The sequence below is a fragment of the Podarcis erhardii genome, assembly GCF_964252035.2.
Source record: "Podarcis erhardii genome assembly, chromosome: 1".
Lineage (NCBI taxonomy): Eukaryota > Metazoa > Chordata > Lepidosauria > Squamata > Lacertidae > Podarcis > Podarcis erhardii.
Window position 1 is genome coordinate 107,548,056 of NC_138497.1, and position 19,945 is coordinate 107,568,000.

Sequence of the window (19,945 nt, forward strand, 5' to 3'; positions counted from 1 at the left end):
AGTGTAACCTGTGAAATGGACCTTTATCTCACAGCTGTATAGGGTCAATCTGATATCTGTGCAGGATTGTCATTGTTGAATCACAGTGCTTCATTATATGCAAATGGACCCGGGGATGGGGATTAATCTTTAACACAGTTGTTTTTATCTGCTGCAACCTGAATGCATCGATATGTGCTTCTCATTTACTTCAACTTCCTGAATTCCAAAAGACTATAGGCAAGACAACCTACATAGCAACTGTCCAGTCCATCATGCTTGTCTTTCTCTGGGGATTTCTGAGGACTATATTTTGGGATGCAAACATGTAGATGAAGTTGAATTTGTGAGTCAAGCTTATCATCACCCTTCTTCCAATTAACTAGCGATGTTCCCAAAACTCACATTTGGATGCATGAATCTCAGTGGTTTGTAATGGTCACCTCAAATACAAGACACACGTTACAGACCTAAAAGTTTAGCTATTCTCCATTTCAGAGTTTGATTCCTCCCTCTTTGTAATACTAGTGCAACTATACTCCACACAGTTCACATATTTGAAGTAAATGTCCTGGATAATGGAGTGATCATATTTTCCCAGTGACAGACTAGCTGTTTCTGCTTGGGAAGTGAGAAAATATGATATCCCCCTCAACATAAGCTTGAAGGATGACATCTGCATTACCCACAACTACTGTGAAACATACGGTTTTATTGCATGAAGAGCCATTATCTGTGGAAGTCCCCTGAAATGTTGAGAAAGCGGGGTTGGCACAACCCTTTAAAAAATAACTTCAACTTAATCTGATTTCTTAGCTCATTTAAATCATCTTTAACCAAAACTCGGTGCTTTTTTGCTTCTTGTTCCCCACTCTTCTTTGGTTTCCTGTATATACATTTGCAAGAGAAAGATGGGTTTCATTTGCTATCTTGTTTCCTGTAAAGGGTGAATAATGTCTGACCTTCAGGATGTGTGTGGTCAGACACCCTTCAGAATACTCTTTTGCAGTAGTGCACCTGCATATTCTTTGAGCAGTGCTTTGGGGCTGGTGAGATAACATTTGCACAGAGACTTTAGAACTTCCAACTAATTTCAACACTTTTATCAGTGTAACATTTCTTCTGAATCATAGTTTTCAGGAGAAACTATCTCTTTGTCAGTTGCATCATGTCACTAAACTTGATCTCATAGAATCATAGAGTTGGGCCATCGAGTCCAACCCCCTGCCAAGCAGGAAACACCATCAGAGCACTCCTGACATATGGTTGTCAAGCCTCTGCTTAAAGACCTCCAAAGAAGGAGACTCCACCACACTCCTTGGCAGCAAATTCCACTGTCGAGCAGCTCTTACTGTCAGGAAGTTCTTCCTAATGTTTAGGTGGAATCTTCTTTCTTGTAGTTTGGAACCATTGCTCCGTGTCCGCTTCTCTGGAGCAGCAGAAAACAACCTTTCTCCCTCCTCTATGTGACATCCTTTTATATATTTGAACATGGCTATCATATCACCCCTTAACCTCCTCTTCTCCAGGCTAAACATGCCCAGCTCCCTTAGCCGTTCCTCATAAGGCATCGTTTCCAGGCCTTTGACCATTTTGGTTGCCCTCCTCTGGACACGTTCCAGTTTGTCAGTGTCCTTCTTGAACTGTGGTGCCCAGAACTGGACACGGTACTCCAGGTGAGGTCTGACCAGAGCAGAATACAGTAGCACTATTACTTCCGGAACAACAGCAAGATAACTGTGCAAAGACAATTGAGAAGGGAAGGAGCCTGGCTGCAGATGGGAGGCACATTCATTCTGTGTCCAAAGTTGCCATTATTTCTTTACCTCCCATAAACCTAGGCCCTCCAAATGTCCCTATTTTCCAGGGACATCTCTGATTTAGAGAAACAGTCCCGGTTTCTGTTTTGATCCCAAAATGTCCTGCTTTTCCTTAGGATGTCCCTATTTTCATTGAAGAACTGTAGGAGGGTAGGGAGTTATCCAACCCCCAAGCCGTCTGAAGGCAATCCTGTATAGGGAGTTCTGTTATGTTTTTATATATGAGTAGGGAGTTCTGTTATGTTTTTATATATGTTGGAAGCTGCCCAGAGTGGTTGGGGCAACCCAGTCAGATGGGTGGGGTATAAATAGTAAAATTACCCTTATGTAATGGGTCGTCCCTATTTTCATCAGAGAAATGTTGGAGGGTATGTAAACCAGTCAATGGAAGTGATGAAGCTAACTAGATCAAATGGTTTTGCTAACCACCCCTCCTTTTTTTAAACGGGATCCACCATGGCTCCGCTTGCTTTATTTGCATTTTTAAAGTAAAATTGTTAAAACTACTCCTCAGACATGGAGCGGGAAGGGGAGAAGACACGTGTAGCTTGTCCACTGCTTATATCATGGGCACTCTTCAGTAGGTGCTCATAACTGCTCAGTGCTCATAGATTGCCATGGTAGATGACATCACCCTAGTGGAAACTAAAGGCCTTCCTCCAAACACCATTCTTTTGAATTGTTTGAAATCACAGGCCAACCATTCACGTCTGCCTGGAAAAATGATACAGCAGCTGTTGGCCAAGGTATCTACACTCATTTTTATCTGTTTTCCCTTTCAACTCTGATCATAATGCAGGTTGCAAAGCCTGCTTCGCCGGAAACGAGACTGCAACAAAAGAAACGAATGTGCACACCATGATCGATGGCGTTTCTATCTTGCCACTTTGGGCTCTCTTAAAGACTATAGCCTGTCTTCATTTATTTATTGAATTTGTAGACTGGCCTTCATCCGTAGATCTTGGGGTTGTCTTCTACCTCCAGCAGTTTGGTACTGGTACAAGAATCACAGCCCAGCAGGAAAAGGTGGGAGGCAAGAATTGCAGTAAAGCAAACCCCATCCCAAGCTGGGTCATTTCAGGAACACCAGGGAAGTTTAGCTTCATTGTAGAGCTTTCTATCTGCTCAGCTGCATTGCACACATTTGTTTTTCCTTGCCAGCACACGTCTTCATTCTCCTCCACCTCCACCACCACCACGGGCCTAACAAGCCAAGGATGCTCAACCCTCACACATCCACCTCGCTCTCCATCAATTCCCCTCTCTTTTGTTCCGTTTCCTATCCCCCTGCCTTGATTCCATTCTCTTTTATTTTTCTTCCATCCCGCTATGTTATTTATAGCTCAGGGCTAAGGACATGTCTCGCAGCCTGGCAAATCAATCACTGTAGCAAAGCAGAGATCAATGAACAGATGGAACTGGCTTGAAAGCTACCTGGCTGTTTGCAGTTGGAAAGAGGCTATAAGTAAGCTGCAAGCAACCTTTTTTATTATTTATTTAAAAGGTGGGGGGGGGGGAATCCAGTTCCGTGCAAGCTCTAACTTTCACCCCAACCCTACCCCACTTTATCTGAGGGCTGCCTTTCAAAAACAAATTTAGTCAGTCTCTCTCTCTCTCTCTCTCTCTCTTAATAGAAATTAATCAGGCAGTTTCTCAGAAGTGTTCCATTTATTAGGAGTAGTTTGAACCACTCTCTATTACCCCTATTACTAGGTGCATGTGATCATAGTTGGGGGGAGAAACACAGCAGTTATTGTAGGATAAAAGTGAACCATCTGCTTGTCACTTCTTGTTTTCTGCTGAACACAAACTAGGTGGTTCCTCTAGGAATAGCATCATCTCATCACTTGCTTAAGTGATATGACTAATGTCTCCAGTGACACTCTTCCTCTTTTCTTCCTTTATTATGCATTGCTTTGTTGTGTGTTGCAGAAAACAATAAACGTGCATCCCTATGTCTTAAATATTATATGGGCCTCCCGCCTTTTTTCTTTTCTTTTGGAAACAAAACAAAACAGGAGAAAGCTACGCTTAAGAGGCACCACCAGCAAATAAATCTGCTTGCGAAGTCAAAAAGATCTGTAGATAATAATTCTGCTTTAACACGACTAAGTTTTTTAAAAAGTTAACCAAATGTTAATGAATTGATTTAGTTACTTATTAACTGCATTTATATAGCTGCTGCATGAGAGGAGTTTTCAAAAGGCAGAAAAACCAACAACAATTCATTAACAATGCAATTTAGAACACCAAAAGCTTATCACAAATTAATCAAAAACTAAAACAAAATTTAAAACTGAAAGAAGCTGGGAAGAAACGATATTCTAGACAACTCTCAGGTGGCTTACAATGTTACTGGAGTAACTGCAGAGCTCCCATACCACTAAGATAGCCTCCCCAGTCTGCTACCCTGCCACATGTTGTTGGACTACAACTCCCATCATTCCTGCCTGCTGGCCTTGCTGGCTGGGGTTGATGGGAGTTGTAGTCCATCAGCAGCTGGAGGGCACCATGTTTGGAAGGTCGCACTAAGGCAAGCATCCCCAAACTCGGACCTCCAGATGTTTTGGGACTACAACTCCCATCATCCCTAGCTAACAGAACCAGAGGTCAGGGGTGATGGGAACTGTAGTCCCAAAACATCTGGAGGGTCGAGTTTGGGGGTGCCTGCCTTAAAGCAAACTTAGAAGCATATTCATTTGGACATGGATGTTCCATTTAGCAGTCATGGCAAATAGCAATTGATGGACCTGCCCTGCATGAGTATCACTAATAGACTTTTTTAAAAGAAAAAAGAAAAGGCATTTCAGCTATAGTCCATCATCAGATCATGCAGTAGTGAAGCATGTTGGTTTACTGTGCACACTTTCTTGTTTTGCTGATGGAGTTAATCAATTTTACCAGATGACTTCAAATTCTGAGTTTGTTTATTTTGTAACATTTTAATGGCTCTTCTGCTGTTAAAAGGGGGGCACTCAGGGTACTCAAAGTGATGTACAAATCTATTTAAAAGAAGAAGAAGCCCCCCAAAATAAAGACAGTAAAAATGGCAAAAGAATACATTCCATTTTGAAAAGAATAAAATAATTGTTAAAGTATTCAGCACATGAACTCTCCTGGCAGGGTGGCCTGCTTGCAAAGATGTTGTTGGACTCCCATCAGCCCTAACCAGCATGACCAATGGTCAAGGATGATGGGAGTTGTAGTCTAACAACCTATAGTGAGCCACATGTGAGCTACCCCTACAACAGAGCAGAAATAGTCTATACACTGAGGGAAAGAGAGTGGAAATTCTCCCTACTTGCTGGACAGGGGGTCAAAGCTTATTAAACTGTTTATTAAACCATGGCTTAGCATTATGTGCGAGCTGGGCCACTATGTGATGTTAGAAGCGTTGAGTTTTTTTGAACCCCATCACTCTGAACTTGTTTGCACTGGATCTCACGTGCTATTCTACTGCCCACTCATTCAGTTTGGAGAGGTCTCTTTTTAAAAACACATGCTCCCTGAAATGTCATCATACTGAGTAATTTGGTGTCATCTGCAGTCATGACTCTTTGTGAGCTCATGTGATAAAGCTGACTGCCCCACGTGTGTGTGTGTGTGTGTGTGTGTGTGTGTGTGTGTGTGTGTGTTTGACTGGTTCACCAAAAAGGGAAGGGGTAGGGTGCACTCTGGTGCACTTACAGTCCATTATTTTAACCCTTGACGTATTCCCCAAACCTATTGCACAGGTGAACCATGATGCTGTTTGCACATCACACTCTGTTTCTTCTTTGGTGCCACCATTTGATGGCAACCACTGGTGTGCAAGCCAGCCAAGAAAGCCACTCAGTTGCTAGTCATCAGTGCCAGCCAAGCAGGTCAGCCCATTTCAAAAGTCTCTGACTCCAGCTTGTCATAATAAATTAAAACACCCCTGAATCCAGAACTCATTCTTGGAGACATTTGGTTGCATCCAATGTTGTGCAAGCAACATCCCCTTCCTCTTATCTCCTCATGCACTCACAGAAACTGCTCCAGAGGGTCTTCCAACCCATATTTTGATGGGACTGGGGGGGGGGGGAGACTGCAAGGAAGAGGAGTGGAGGGGGAAGTTCCATTGCAAAAGCAAATGTTTGCTGCACCAGGAGGTGGAAGCATTGGAGAGGATCCATTGGTGTAACCAACTGCTTCTATGAAATCTGTAGCATTTATTGAGAACCACTGATTTGCTTTTATTTTTAAAGTAAATATGACTTGCGTATTTGTGAACTCATAGTGTACACCAGCTGTTGAATTTGATTTTTCTAGTTTGGAAATAGCAGCAAAGGGGTTTACTAGTGCAAATAATTTCCCATTTAAAACAGTCAATGTAAAATTAATGGCTTATATCTAAAGATTCCACATTGCAATTATGTTTCCCTTGTGCAAGCATGCAGTGGGAAAGTGCTGGCCTCACCCTTCCTTTTTACATTCCCTGGTGCCTCTCAGCACATGCTTTGGAGATTCCCTATGGTAGTCAGCTTTCAGGGGATATGGGGACTGGCAAATGGGCAAAACTGGTGACAGCACCTGTGCTGTGGGAGAATTGGATACAATCCGCTGTACACAAAAGATAAACCTGTTTTGTGTATCCAGCTTAAAGTATATCGAACAAACTTCCCATGCAACAATGGTTCTTTATTGGTGTGTTATTAGAGCTGCAGGCTTTCACTGGTCAATTAACCAGCTAAAGTAGCAGTGGGGAACCTTTGGCTTCCAAGACTACAACTCCCATCAGCCCCAGCCAGTGTGGCTAATGATTAGGGATGATGGAAGCTGTACAACAGCATCTGAAAGGCCAAAAATTAAAGCTTTGGTTTATTAACCAGTTTGGGACACTTTTAATTGCTGGGGTAGAGAGTTAAAGGCACGTTTGCATATTTTGGAAGTTGTTTTGGCTCTGGTATGGAAATATGCTAAGGAATGACAAAGACTCAAAGAGTTCTGACTTGTCTTTGTTCAATTGCGAGTTGCAACACAATTCAGTACCTTAAAAAGGCACTAAACTGAAGTGTGGGAATATGCATGTTTATTTAAATTAGTTAAGCAATTCAGCAAATGATTGTTTAATTGGTTGATAAAGTACAGTATAAATTATTCCTTCAGTGACCCACCTTACAGGGTATAAATCCAGAAATATTTTTCAAGGTGGGGTCCTAAAGGGTAAAAGTCATAGTTGTATTAATCTAAAGACATGCATCAAACAGAAAGCATGATCTAGTTTTCTATCTGATAAGTTGGCTCTTGAAACTGCACTCTGACTCAGAAATTAATACCTATATGAGTAATAGTTAAAGTGCATTTTCTTAATTTTTCTTGCATGCCACGCATGCCACTCAATGATGTGATAGTAATTTGTTAACTCCTCTTACATCTACTTTCCCAATCTGGTTTGCAGATTTTAGTAACAAAGTTATTCCTTGCCTTAGTTCCCTTTCTAATGGAATTGTAACACAACTACCTCTCATGAGGAAAACAGGGGTGTGTGGGTGTGTGTTTTATAGCACTTTGCATAACAAAAGCCCAGTGCTTTTTAAGTGCCATGATATGCCAGGCATGTCAACACAGATAGTACGATTGCTGTTTTTTTTAAAAAAAAACACCAGAAAAGTTAAATAAAGGCCACTTCACAACATCAGCTCTTGCCAAATGTCATAGGTAAACCTCAAGGTCACACTTCTGCGATTTTGCTCAAGCCTGTTCTTGACACTGTATCTTATTTACACCTTTAGAGGGTGGAAAGTTAGGCAGTTGCACTGTTCACACTTTTAAGTGACATTCTGAACAGTCTTCACTTCTCTCTGTTGTAGGAAGCTCAGGGTGGGGTTGCGCCATTTTACCTTCACCACAACAGTGTGGTGGACCATAAATGGAGCCAAGAAGGACCAACTGCCATTGGTTCTCCTTCAGACTGGTCTCCTGAGGATAAAATGGCATAACCCAGGGCTACCCAGTATTTTGCGCCTTCCACAGTGTAGTAAACTGCACCTCCTGCCATCTCTAAGCAACCTGGCCCAATGACCAAGGATGATGGGAGTTGCAGTTGACAACATCTGGAGGGCACCCTGTTGGGTACCCCCGACAGACCACACTCTGAGCTTCTTAAAATGGAGATAAGAAATGGAAGAAGCAGCATTGAGAGTGTTAACATCATCATGAGTATTTCCCATTTCTAATTCAGGGATGAGGCACTTGTGGCCCTCCAGATATTGGACTACAACTCCTGTCAGCCAGTGATTAGGGGTAAGGGGAGCTGTCGTTCAACAGCATTTGGAAACCCGCAGGATCTTCAACCCTGTTCTAGCTGAAGGTGCCAAATATCCTCTTCTCTTTTTTCTAGCTGTGAAACTCTTTCCTGCTTCTGTGAAACAAATAAAGGAACGGTGACCCTGCAGCATATCAGTTCTACTAAGCAGGAGGCTACAATATCATTTATGGTAAGTGTCTTTACCCTAAGCACCTTTAATTAACTTTCTGATGGGGCATGCATTGTGGTTGGTTCTCTTCGGCTTTTAAAAACAAACCTTGTTTCTCAATAATCTGTGCAACTATTACTCAATGTGTACCTCTCTTCATACTGAAGCCTGCAGAGAAGCCACAATCAACTTGCAACACAGACGTAACATCATGCACCACAATGACTCCGCTGAGTCGATGACTCAGCAATGAAAGTTCACTGCAGGACAAATGGGTAGGAACCATATAGAAATATAGCGGGAATGGATCTGTGGCACTGGACCTCAGTGTCCAGGCTGAACGATGCGGGTAGAGATGCTCATTCAGGTATACTGGACCAAGGCTGTTTAGGGCTTTAAATGTCAGCACGAACACTTTGAATTGTGCTCAGAAACGTACTGGGAGCCAATGTAGGTCTTTCAAGACCTGTGTTATGTTGTCTCGGTGGCCGCCCCCAGTCACCAGTCTAGCTGCCGCATTCTGGATTAGTTGTAGTTTCTGGGTCACCTTCAAAGGTAGCCCCAAGTAGGTCGCACTGCAGTAGTCCAAGTGGGAGATAACTATTGCAGAAAGGTGTATATCCCCTGCCCTCTAGTCTGGAGGTGATGTCATCAAGATATTTGTTTCTAAATATCTAGTTACCATGTCCATTTTCTTCAAAGATAGGTATTTCAAGAGTAAATACTGAGCTTTATGTTGTGTGCTCCCTGCCCCCATACACATGAAGGGAGGGATGGGTGAGATATAAACAATCAATAAATCAGTTGAGTTGCACCATAATTGTCCAACCTTAGGTGGCTGTGCTGGTCCTTCCCCAACTGTTGACTGTGGCTCCACATCACCTGTGAAAAGGAGATGGCGGGGGCTGAGGGAGAACAGGTCCTCCCACTTTGACATCACTGGGCAGTGGGCTCTGTGTAGGTCTCCGGTTTGGGCCCTGAAATCTTAGGCTGATAATTTTGAAAGTTCCTTTGCCCCTTTGCTCTCATTAAGTTTCTCGTACAGTGGTACCTCGGGTTACATACGCTTCAGGTTACATATGCTTCAGGTTACAGACTCCGCTAACCCAAAAATAGTGCTTCAGGTTAAGAACTTTGCTTCAGGATGAGAACAGAAATTGTGCTCTGGCAGTGCAGCAGCAGCAGGAGGCCCCATTAGCTAAAGTGGTGCTTCAGGTTAAGAACAGTTTCAGGTTAAGAACGGACCTCCGGAACAAATTAAGTACTTAACCCGAGGTATCACAGTATTTGCTTTTCACGTTGTTGTTATTTGATACATGGTGGTAAACTAGCTAGCTAGCTAAATAAAATCACCCCTTGACATCATTGAACAATGAAAGCAATTATGCATTGTTTTATTTATTTTTTAAAAAATCTAAAGCAGTACACACACTCATAAAAAACCCCTTCAAGATCCAGTAGGTGGCGCACTGCTCTCACTAGAAGAAAAGCTTCTGTTTGTTCTCCATGCGAATTTATTATTGCATTTCAGACAGACAGAGAGAGTGCGCACAAAGTAGAGCTCTGATGCTATGAGGCCTATCCTGGGACTCTCAGCTTTATTTATTCTCTTCAGAATAAATAGTTTACTCTGCTTAGGAAAGCATCTCAGTATGAATATAAACTGGCAGACATCCGAAACGTTTTAAAAGGCTGCAAGTTCTAGTTGACCTTAGTGGTGATAAATTGCCTGTTTGAGCCTATGCTGTAGTTAAGTGACCTGATGGTAAATTTTACTTTGTAATCATGTGTCTCTAAGGCAATTTGTAAATGCTGCTGTTGAAGTGGTGCAAATGTGCTTTAATATTTATGGTGTGGCTGTGGCCTTGGTTCTGGCTATCTTGGGAGAAGGAAGCTTTGTGTAGAAGACGGAGCATATTGGGCCAGAACACATGGAAAGGAGAGAGAGAGACCCGTTCATTTCTTACCCCACTCCCCCTAATTAATGGGTGATAGAAGGGAGAGGCAATAGTTAAAATAAGGAAGCTTTCCACCTACATCTCAGCCACAGCAAAGGTTTCTATCCTCACCTGCGTGACAGGCAGATAACACACTGCAGAGTGCCTTCTCTAGGCACCAACACATCACCATCAAGACGTTTCTCCTCAATGTTTAGGCATTCATTGAAATCTCCACCCATTGATTCTAACACCGTCCCCCTGGAACAACAGAGAGGAAGTCCACTCCATTCCTCTGTGTTGACAGCTCTTGGTGGTGGCTGGTGACTAGTGGGGCAGAAAGCTAGTAGACCAAGAGTAGGCAGAGGCAGAGCCAATGAAGGCAGGCAGGAAGGGAAAGGGGTCTAACTGAAGGCAGACTGTGGTTGTGGGGCAGTGTCCCATTTGTCTTAATGGACCAGCCTCTGCTGACAGTTCTTCAGATAGTTGTCTCCTCCTTAACCTTGTCTTCCCCACCCCAGGCTAAATATATTTAGCTCTTTCAACTTTTCCTCTGAGGATTTGGTTTCTTTTCCTTCCTTCCTTCCTTCCTTCCTTCCTTCCTTCCTTCCTTCCCTTCTTTTGCATTTTAAAAAACAGGAACAGAGAGCATAGTTAACCCCCCTCCCTGTCCCACTTACAACTTCGTACCATATACAGCATGTATACATATACCATATGACTTCCCTTCCACCCTTTTCTTAAGGCAGCCCTGTTCAGGGATGTTTTTAATATGTAATGCTGTATTGTTTTTAATACTGATTGGGAGCCGCCCAGAGTGGCTGGGGAAACTCAGCCAGATGGGCGGGGTATAAATAATAAATTATTATTATTATTATTATTTTCCTGGTTCCTTTGCTTTTCTACTACTCCATGTAATCCACATCTTGTTAATATTTTTTAAGGATCTGGTTTCTAAACTGCTCACCATCCTGTGATCATGTTCCAGTCAACATCCCTCTTAAAATTTGGTGCCCAAATAGACATTGTACTACAGATGCAGCATGACCAGCTCAAAATAAGGTAAGAACTTTTACTTCTCCTATTCTTCAAACAATATGCAGAGGTTTATAGACTTTAAAAAGCACCTAAGATTAGGACTTGGGGTGGGGGGTGGGGTGGGGAGGGGAGGGGTGTCAGTGTTTTGTTTTTACTCAAAAATAAAATACTCCAAGGTCGAGTGATATATATATGACTTTAGGAAGACATAGCAGCAGAACAGAGTACATTTCGTAGGCATCGTGTTTTTATTCTTTAAAAGAGGATATGCTTCACAGAAACAATGGCAAAGAAGGATTAATATAGTAAAATTGCCACTTTACAAAAATACACTTTCAGAAAAATGTAGGTATTCAAAAATACAACATTCAAAACTCATTATTTACAACCAGAGGCAGCAGCAGTATTGAGCAATAAAAAAAATAAATATTTTACTTGTTACAGTATACACTAAGGTTAGACCAGGTACAAGTTTGAAGACTGACATCACCACGCAGTTCCATAACTATGTTTGAAGCTAGTCTCTTAATGAACATAAAAACATTCCTATTTCTCTTTTTAAAAAGCACAGCTTTTATGGAAACTTGCAGGTTTGAAACGCTACATATTCCCCACTCTGGAATGGTGCTATGCCCAACCATTAAGCATCTCCGAACTCTAAGAGTTGTGCTTTCTTCTGATATAGGCATCTTACCCAATACATTCAGGATCCTTCAAATTCAATTTATTGCACTTCTGTCACATTCCATCAACAAAAAATAATAATACTCCTTTACTGGCAGAGCCATAAATTTGTGGCGCCTGCTAGCACAGAATATGTGTGTTCCTTTTAGAAAGGTTCATACAAAAGAAGATCACACAGCACATACATAAAGTATTTCAAAACACAAATATGAAGCTTGTGGCAGCATCCAGTTAAATATATTTTTTCCCTGCAAGGCCATTTATTTTTCACATTAGAATTGCACAGTACAGGCAATAGGCATGGGGCTTCAATATAAGATTTCAAACTATACCAGCGATTCCTTAAAGAACGGGGGGGGGGGGGTTAAAAAGGAACATTCCTCACATACATATAGGCATCTCTCACTCGACTTGCAGCAACAGAAGGGTTGCTGCTAATTTTACAAAGTTAAGAAAATGGCAGGACAGCAAATAAGAGGGTGACAGGTTGATCCATAAAATGAATTTTAAGGATAGGCTCTGTGACTCACAGTGCCAAATACATGAATTAAGAACCAGTTCACAAATGCAGTTTTTTATCATTGGTTGACTACAACATCAAAACGATGACTTAAGCCACCCTGCATGGCTTCCATCATATAAAAACCATAATAAAACATACAGAGCTGCCTTCAGATGTCTTCTAATGGTTGTATAGTTACTTCTCTCCTTCACATCTGATGGTAGGGCATTCCACAGGTGGGTACCACTGCTGAGAAGGCCCTCTGCCTGGTTCCCTGTAACTTCACTTCTTGCAGTGAGGGAACCGCCAGAAGGCCCTCAGAGCTGGACCTCAGTGTCCAGCCTGAACAACAGACATCTAAAGACATAGCTTTTCTTTAAATATATGTATTTAATAGTCTCTTCACCCTCCCAGATTCAAAATTTCATGGAAATTTGAAATTTGAAAATATATACCAAAATTTTCATTATCTAATACCCATTGTTTTCTGACATCCTCCCTTCCATTAAGAATCACAGACATATTCTACAGCCTCATTCTAATTTTTGGCACCACATAGTAAGCAATCCAAGCTTATCCCAACAGCAGTGGTCCTTGGCTAAGATTCTGGAATATGAAACTGGACACATGTAACAAAATGCCGTTTCTAATATTTAACTATGAATTTGCATTTGAAGCATTAAATAAACAGCCACTTTTAAGGCAACATATAATGAGAACTTTAAGTTTCACAGTATATGTGTTCGATTGAACGCCTCTCTTATTTGGTTAATAAAAGACCAAACAAGAAACAAATTCTATATACATTGCACCAACTAGTTTGCAAAATTCTGTGGGAAATGCTTCAATGAATTTGGTCCAAGATTCTCTCTTGTTTGAAGGGTAACAGCACACGGTTTAGAACATAGAAAGTGGCCTTGTATCAGGTTGGATCATTGGTCCACAAAGCTAAATATAATCCACACCAACTGACAGCAGCTTTCTATAGTCTTGGGACCAAGCTACAGCTGTGCCTTCTAGTGAAGGGTTTTTGATAGAGATTTCCAGTGTGAAATGGAGGGGGGCAGAGATCTGCATGGGAGGGCTAACATCCTTCCTATGGTTCCAATCTAGATTGGGCCCCCTGCTGCTGCAATTTGCATAGGGGGGAAGTTCTTATTGAAGAAAACGAGTTATTCCCACCAAGCAAAACTGCAGGAATGGGTGGAGGCAATCCAAACTGGTACCACAGCAAGGAGTAAAGGGTTTAAATCCCCTTCCCCTTCTCCCTGCTCTACTAATTTCTGTAACATCACCACCACTTAAATGCACAGCTACATAGCCACCACAACAGGTAGTGTGGCTGTTAGGGAGGGGTCTGTTATTTCACAAGGTGCTTGGCTGTAGCTGGAGATGCTAGAGAAATATGCTTCCCTTCACAAACATTTTCTACAGTCACACAATGCTCGTAATGTACCTTAGCTTAGAACAGATATACTTAGCACATTTCGGTTTTCAGGAATCCCTACCCAACATAGTAGCAATTCACTGGAGAGACATTTGTCATGCCCTGGATGGAGAGGGGGCTCATTGCTGCTCAAGGACCCTGCAGCAAGCCAGGAGGAACTTGAGAAGCTTGGTATCCCTGCAAGTGGGCATTAATGCTCCAGATCCCATGCAGATTTCCCAAGACATGCCTCTCTGGCCCGTAGTCACACTTGAAATCCCATGAGGAAGGAAGCTCTAGGTCTATGTCATGTGAGGTCTTGTGGCTTAAGTCGCAGTTCTTTAGATGACCTGGAAAGCTATTCATCTTGTGAGATTTACAGAAGGGAGGGGAGAAAATGTGGCTCGAGCAGGCAATATATCTTAGCACAGAACAAATATGCAGAATATTACATTCAGGTTTCGCTTAGAATGCAAACCTTAAATGCTCTAGTTTCTTCAGTTACTTTGCATACCATCTGCACAGACTACAAAAGTCTTAGGTGTGGTTGCATCCTGACCTTCTCCATGTTCTCTCAGTTGTGTCTTAGATGCATAAGGGCTTGCATGGCAGGCGCAGGGAGAGTGATGTCACACAGTGGAACCAGATCCGGTTTTCCAAAAAAGAGAGGGAGGAGGGTAACTTTTCATTAACCAGGCAAGGCAGTCTGTGGACATCATGAACCAGCTGGAAATTAACCTTTGAACATACCAATGAAGTTAATTTCTAGTATTCTGCTTTGGGCTCTTAAATACTGTGCTCCGCATCATGTGAGGTAGAGAGAGAAAGAAAAAAAATCAAAACAAATGCAAAACAAACCAACCAACCAAAAACCAACAGAATTTCCTCCCTTTTCCTCTTCTGTGGGGGTGTGCAAATCTAAGCTTTGGAATCTTCTTGTACGTAGAGCTGAGAAATGGTCTTCTTAATGCGAAGCGCTGTCAGTCGAGCTGCCCCATTGGCGTACCAGCACTCACGCATGATCCGGCCCATTACTCTGAGTGCCTTGAGAAAAGAGCAAAAGCAGAGTAAGAAGAGCACATGCATGGTTGTCGCAGTGCTTTGGCATGAAAATTGCCAGCAGGAACAAGACGGCGTCAGAATGTGCATATATATATATATAAAATCTCAATATATCATACACACACGTTGTTGTATTTGAACTTGGAACCTTTCTGCTCATGCAACAAGACTGTGCTGCCTCCTCCTCCTCCTCCCCCTGCAGGTCCCTGCACCCCTGAAGAAGTGCTCCTGGGGAGACTTGATAGGAACACCATGGCAGGGCAAAGAGGGCTGCAAGGAGGAAAGGGGAAAATCAATGGAAATTGGGGGGGGGCTTGCAAAAGAACTTCTGCTCATGCAAATACGCTTTAAATGGGGTTATACCATTGGGGTGGCAAGTTCTATAGGGAGTATATCCGCAATTGTTACTGATTTATCACCATGCTCTAATGTACTCTTTTCTGTTGTGCATGTGTTGATATAATTCCTCAAGTTTGCTGTCAGTAGTTAACTTTTTTTTTAGACCATCACCAAGGTTCAAGGTCTATCTGGAAGCCATGCTTTTGATGAAAGACTGAAATTCTTTTGAGCAGTAAGCCCCTGTGTGCTTGGTGCAATTAACTTCTTAGTAGACGTATTTAAGATTTTGCTGGAAATCCTAGATATATATATTTTTGTGGGGTGCAGGTATGTGATGGTCACTTGGTCATGAGGACAGGATTTTCGACACCTGGTTGAGGCACTACATTTAATACTCTTTTATCCCAGTTAAGACTGTGCTGGGGAGCCAATAGCTGCATTCTCTAGGCAGAGAGTGGTTGGGGGGGGGTCACCTGATGAGCTGCATATAAATATTGTTGTTATTATTATTATTATTATTATCATCATCATCAGACTGGGTTGCTCCAGCCACTCTGGGTGGCTCCCAACAAAATATTAAGAACAGAATCAAACATCCCTATACAGGGCTGCCTTCAGATGTCTTTTGAAAGTAAATAGTTGTTTATTTCCTTGACATCTGATGGGAGGGTGCCACTACCGAGAAGGCCCTCTGCCTGGTTCCCTATTGGGCAAAAAGTGGGTGGGACCAAAAGAAAGGTGGCTGGGATACCGTTTTTCTCTCTTCTTCACACATACTCTCTTAAACCCACCCACCCACCCACAGACACTCAAACTCTTCCCAATCCTTCCATCATCCATGCATTCTCTCTCTCTAGGTTTGGAGGGCTGCATCGAAGGAAAGTCGCATGATGTCCACCTGTGGATTAAACTCAGGCATTTGAAAGGCCTCTAGGAATGAACTGCGCCTCACATTGAGCCCATTTACTTAACCAGACAGGTATATGCAACCATTGGGGGGGTGTAAGTTTTCATATTTTAGTTCAGTTTAAAACATGCACTTTTAAGATACACAGTAAAAGTTGCAGTTCAAAGAAGGCGCAAAGCAAGAGAAAATGTTACCTCACAGCTTTGCCACTGATTTGGGATATTTGGTCTATGTTTTTGCTCACAGACTGCTTTTCTCATATCTTCTATTGAAGGATCAGAAGGCACAGCATCATAGTAAGGTAACTGGTACTCCTCAACAATTCCTAGAAGAGGAATGTGGTAAAAATATAAATTTACTAGGGGACCTTCAGTTGTTATGGGAGCAAAACATGGACAGATGTAGTACAGAAACGGTTTCCTGGCACACTTGTGCAAATATCCATTGTGTCAGCAAATATGTTCTTGAAAACGCTGTGCTTTTTCCAAATGCTTCGGTAAAAAAAAAAAAAACCATCTGTAAAGTTGCATCCTTGAAGCATTCAGAAACTTATTTTCATTCAGGGCTACATGGGAAAGTCCTTGAAACTGCCGGCAATCATTCCTGTCAAACTAGCTCTGCGGTACCCACAATTCTTTCTGTCAGCTTGTTAAGGGCAGGTGAAGACCCAATATAGGCTAATACAACTCTGGCTTGGATCCAAAGAATGAGAGGTGAAAGGAGATGATGCGTTTCAGTGGGGGAAATGTAATAACGCAACCTATTATATAATGCAATATGACAACCCCTTATTGTTGGAGCCGTAGCCCGGCTCTATGGTTTTACAATCCAGTGGGGGATGAGGAAGGGATCCCAAGGGCCATCTAGTCCTACCCTTTGCAATGCAGGAATCCTGTCCACAGGATTGAACCCCCAACCTTCCAGTTAATAGCCAAATGCACAGACCCAGAAGTCTCAAAGATGAAAGAAAAAGCATTGCACTTGAGCTAGATGCAAGCCTGTGGTTGTGGAAGTGTTTGGGGGGGTGTTTGTGTGGAGTTCATTTATGCTGTGCTTTAATTAGTATGGTAATGTGTTTGATGCAGGAAGTCTTGGTCAAGTTGGGTAACCTTAAGTGACAGCTGAGGTAGGGGTTGGAGATTGAACTCTCAGTATGCAAAAGGATAGAGAGCGTTCACATTGCAGTGGAGGGCTGCAGGTTCGGAATTCCATGATAGACGGTGTGGTGTGATGGGCTGGGGCTAGACTAAGGGGCGGCAGAAGAAGTGTCTATATGTTTGGGTGCTGGTTGGTACATGTGGGTTTGTGCTGGTGTTTTTGGCTGGCAGTCAGAAGAAGAAGACAGCAAAGAGGAAGAGGATCAAGGAAGAAGAAAGGAGACCTGAGAGGAAGACCAAGTGGTTTGATGGCTGAAGACTTGCTGGGGTAGCTGAATCACTTGACAGGGAGAGCTTGTCTACAGGGGACAGAGGAATTTGGAATGCTGGGCTCTGGCGCCTGGTAGGCAGAAACAGACCCACACTTCAATAGGTGAGTAGGGGTTAAAACAGAGGCTTCAACAAAAGTCCTCAGTCATAGTGTTGAGGGCTTAATTAACAAGGGCAATTGCCAGAGGCTGTATGGTATTGGTAACAGTAGTGTAAATCAAGCTGTTGGTATTGAAAGTGACAGTAACAAAGTGTGTAAGTACTGTATTTTTCGTCCCATAGGACGCTCCGTCCCATAGGACGCACCTAGTTTTTTGGGGGGGAAATAAAGGGAATTTTTTTTTCCTTTATTTCCCCCCCGAAAGCAGGTCGGGGAAACCGAACCAGGTCAAGGAACGGCGCTGCGCCTCCCTGCTGTCCCCCAAGCTTGTGGGGCTGGCCGATGTCTGCCTCAGGCGGCAGGCTGCTATCCGCAGCGTGGGGAGCCCTGCGGGGAACTCCTGCAGGGCTCCCCACGCTGCGGATGTGCTCCCGAAGCGCCGGGCGCTCTGCTTTCAGGGCGCCCGACGCTCCGGGAAGCAGGCTGCTATCCGCAGCCTAGACAGCCCTGCGGGACCTTCTGCAGGGCTGCCTAGGCTGCGGATGTCTTCCTGAAGCCTGGAGAGCGAGAGGGGTCGGTGCGCACCGACCCCTCTCGCTCTCCAAGCTTCAGCGAAAGCCTGCATTCGCCCCATAGGGCGCACCCAGATTTCCCCTTCATTTTTGGAGGGGGAAAAGTGCGTCCTATGGGGCGAAAAATACGGTAAGTACAATCTTACTATATTTGACAATATACATTTATTTATAGTAACTATATATGACTGGCTTTATCCCATAGTTACCAGGATTACTGGTAAGTTAAAGGTACAAGTGATATTAAATGGTAGCAGAAGTACAGGTGCAGGAAAACTATTGGGCATGGAAGTTGGATTTGTTTAAGGAAGGAAATACCTTCTTTCCCATCACAGGGAACGACCTAGGAAAGGCTACAGAAATTTGACTCAGGACAACAATCAAATTGTAGATGGCTTTTGGTTTTCACCAATCCTGAAGCAGCAGTTGAATGGCCTACTGGGATGTCATTTTATTAATTTCTTAAATTGATATACTGCCCTTCAACCAAGGATCACTGTTGTCTTTATGCTTGCATTTGATATGTATGATATTTGTAACTCAATGCTCTTCTGTTATTACAATGCTACATTTTGTAAGCCACTTACCTGGTGGAAGAAGGTATATGTTCTTAAAATTAAGTACCAGTCGTGCAATTTCCTATTCTCCAGTCTCCCCACTATTCCTTTCCTCCTCACTCATAAGACCCCTTTAAGCAGTGTTATTTGTCTAGAAAAAAGAGCTGCCCTTCTTCTTTTTTAATGGGAATGGTGCACAACTGAGAGGTGCCAGAAAAAACCCTGCCTTTACGCATTATTCATGTGAGGGAGCATCACTACAGTGGTACCTTGGGTTAAGAACTTACCTCTGGAACAAATTCTGTTCTTAACCTGAGGTACTATTTCTGGGTAAGTGGAGTCTGTAACCTGAAGCATCTGTAACCCGAGGTACCACTGTATGTCTAGGACACAAAGCACCCCCATCCCTGCAAGCGAAGGGGATCTTCTTCAGATGCCTGCATTGGTACAGCTAGTAGCATGTGATGCTACAGTAGCATAGCAGTGCTCCCTGTGAGACCCTTCTTCCCATGTGTAACACATACTTCCACAACCCTATTCCTGTGTTAGTGAGTGCCAAGCAAACAGGATGAAACATGTCCCTGTCTTTATGCTATCTAAGTTTTAAAACACAATGGCAGGTGTCTGGAGCATCAAAAAAGAGAGACATAAGTTATACCTCCAACTGAGCATCTTCGGGATATCTCCCAGTACACCAGCCCAAGAGAGTAGATATCTGCACGCTTGAAGGACTCGAAGATACTTATGTTCATCGTGTCATCAAGTATTTCTGGAGCCATGTACCTTTCAAATACAGAGATACCAAAACTCAAAGAGGTAGAAAGGGGTGTGTTTAGTTAACTAGGATTAAAATTAAGGGACAACAAATAAAAATGAAATACAAATGTGGTATTTTTAGAACACTGAACTTGCTTGAGAGAAAGCAGAAGATTCGAGGCATTCTTGTTAGGTCTCCCAATTCCTGGGAGTTGGTCTTCAGCCCTTCTCATGAGATCAACATTTATGTATTATGAAAACATTAAGGAGGGAGGCAGGATCTCAATAACTGATCCTGATCCCTTGGACCTGTGCACATTGAGTAGACCATGAGAACAGTACTGCCTAGTTTGTACATCACACTAAGTCAAACCATGGCTGCCAAAGAGGCCACTTCAC

General features: G+C 42.9%; 1 protein-coding gene and 1 long non-coding RNA gene across 3 annotated transcripts in view; one reads left to right on the top strand and one right to left on the bottom strand.

The window, feature by feature from the left end:
* LOC309348846 overlaps positions 1-16,201 on the top strand; it is a 53,260-nt gene extending 37,059 nt beyond the window's left edge. Inside the window, exons 3-4 of the long non-coding RNA XR_014159570.1 lie at positions 11,121-11,238; positions 16,085-16,201. This is a non-coding gene — a long non-coding RNA (uncharacterized lncRNA). The remainder of the gene's footprint in view (positions 1-11,120; positions 11,239-16,084) is intronic.
* Positions 11,444-19,945, bottom strand: part of ACVR1C (activin A receptor type 1C) — a 48,930-nt gene continuing 40,428 nt past the window's right edge. For both annotated transcript variants that reach the window (XM_081872411.1, XM_081872410.1), the window contains 3 exons: positions 19,449-19,573; positions 16,329-16,459; positions 11,444-14,870 (listed from right to left, as the gene is read on the bottom strand). In XM_081872411.1, coding sequence (XP_081728537.1) covers positions 14,745-14,870; positions 16,329-16,459; positions 19,449-19,573 — 382 coding nt within the window. In that variant the 3' untranslated portion in view covers positions 11,444-14,744. The remainder of the gene's footprint in view (positions 14,871-16,328; positions 16,460-19,448; positions 19,574-19,945) is intronic.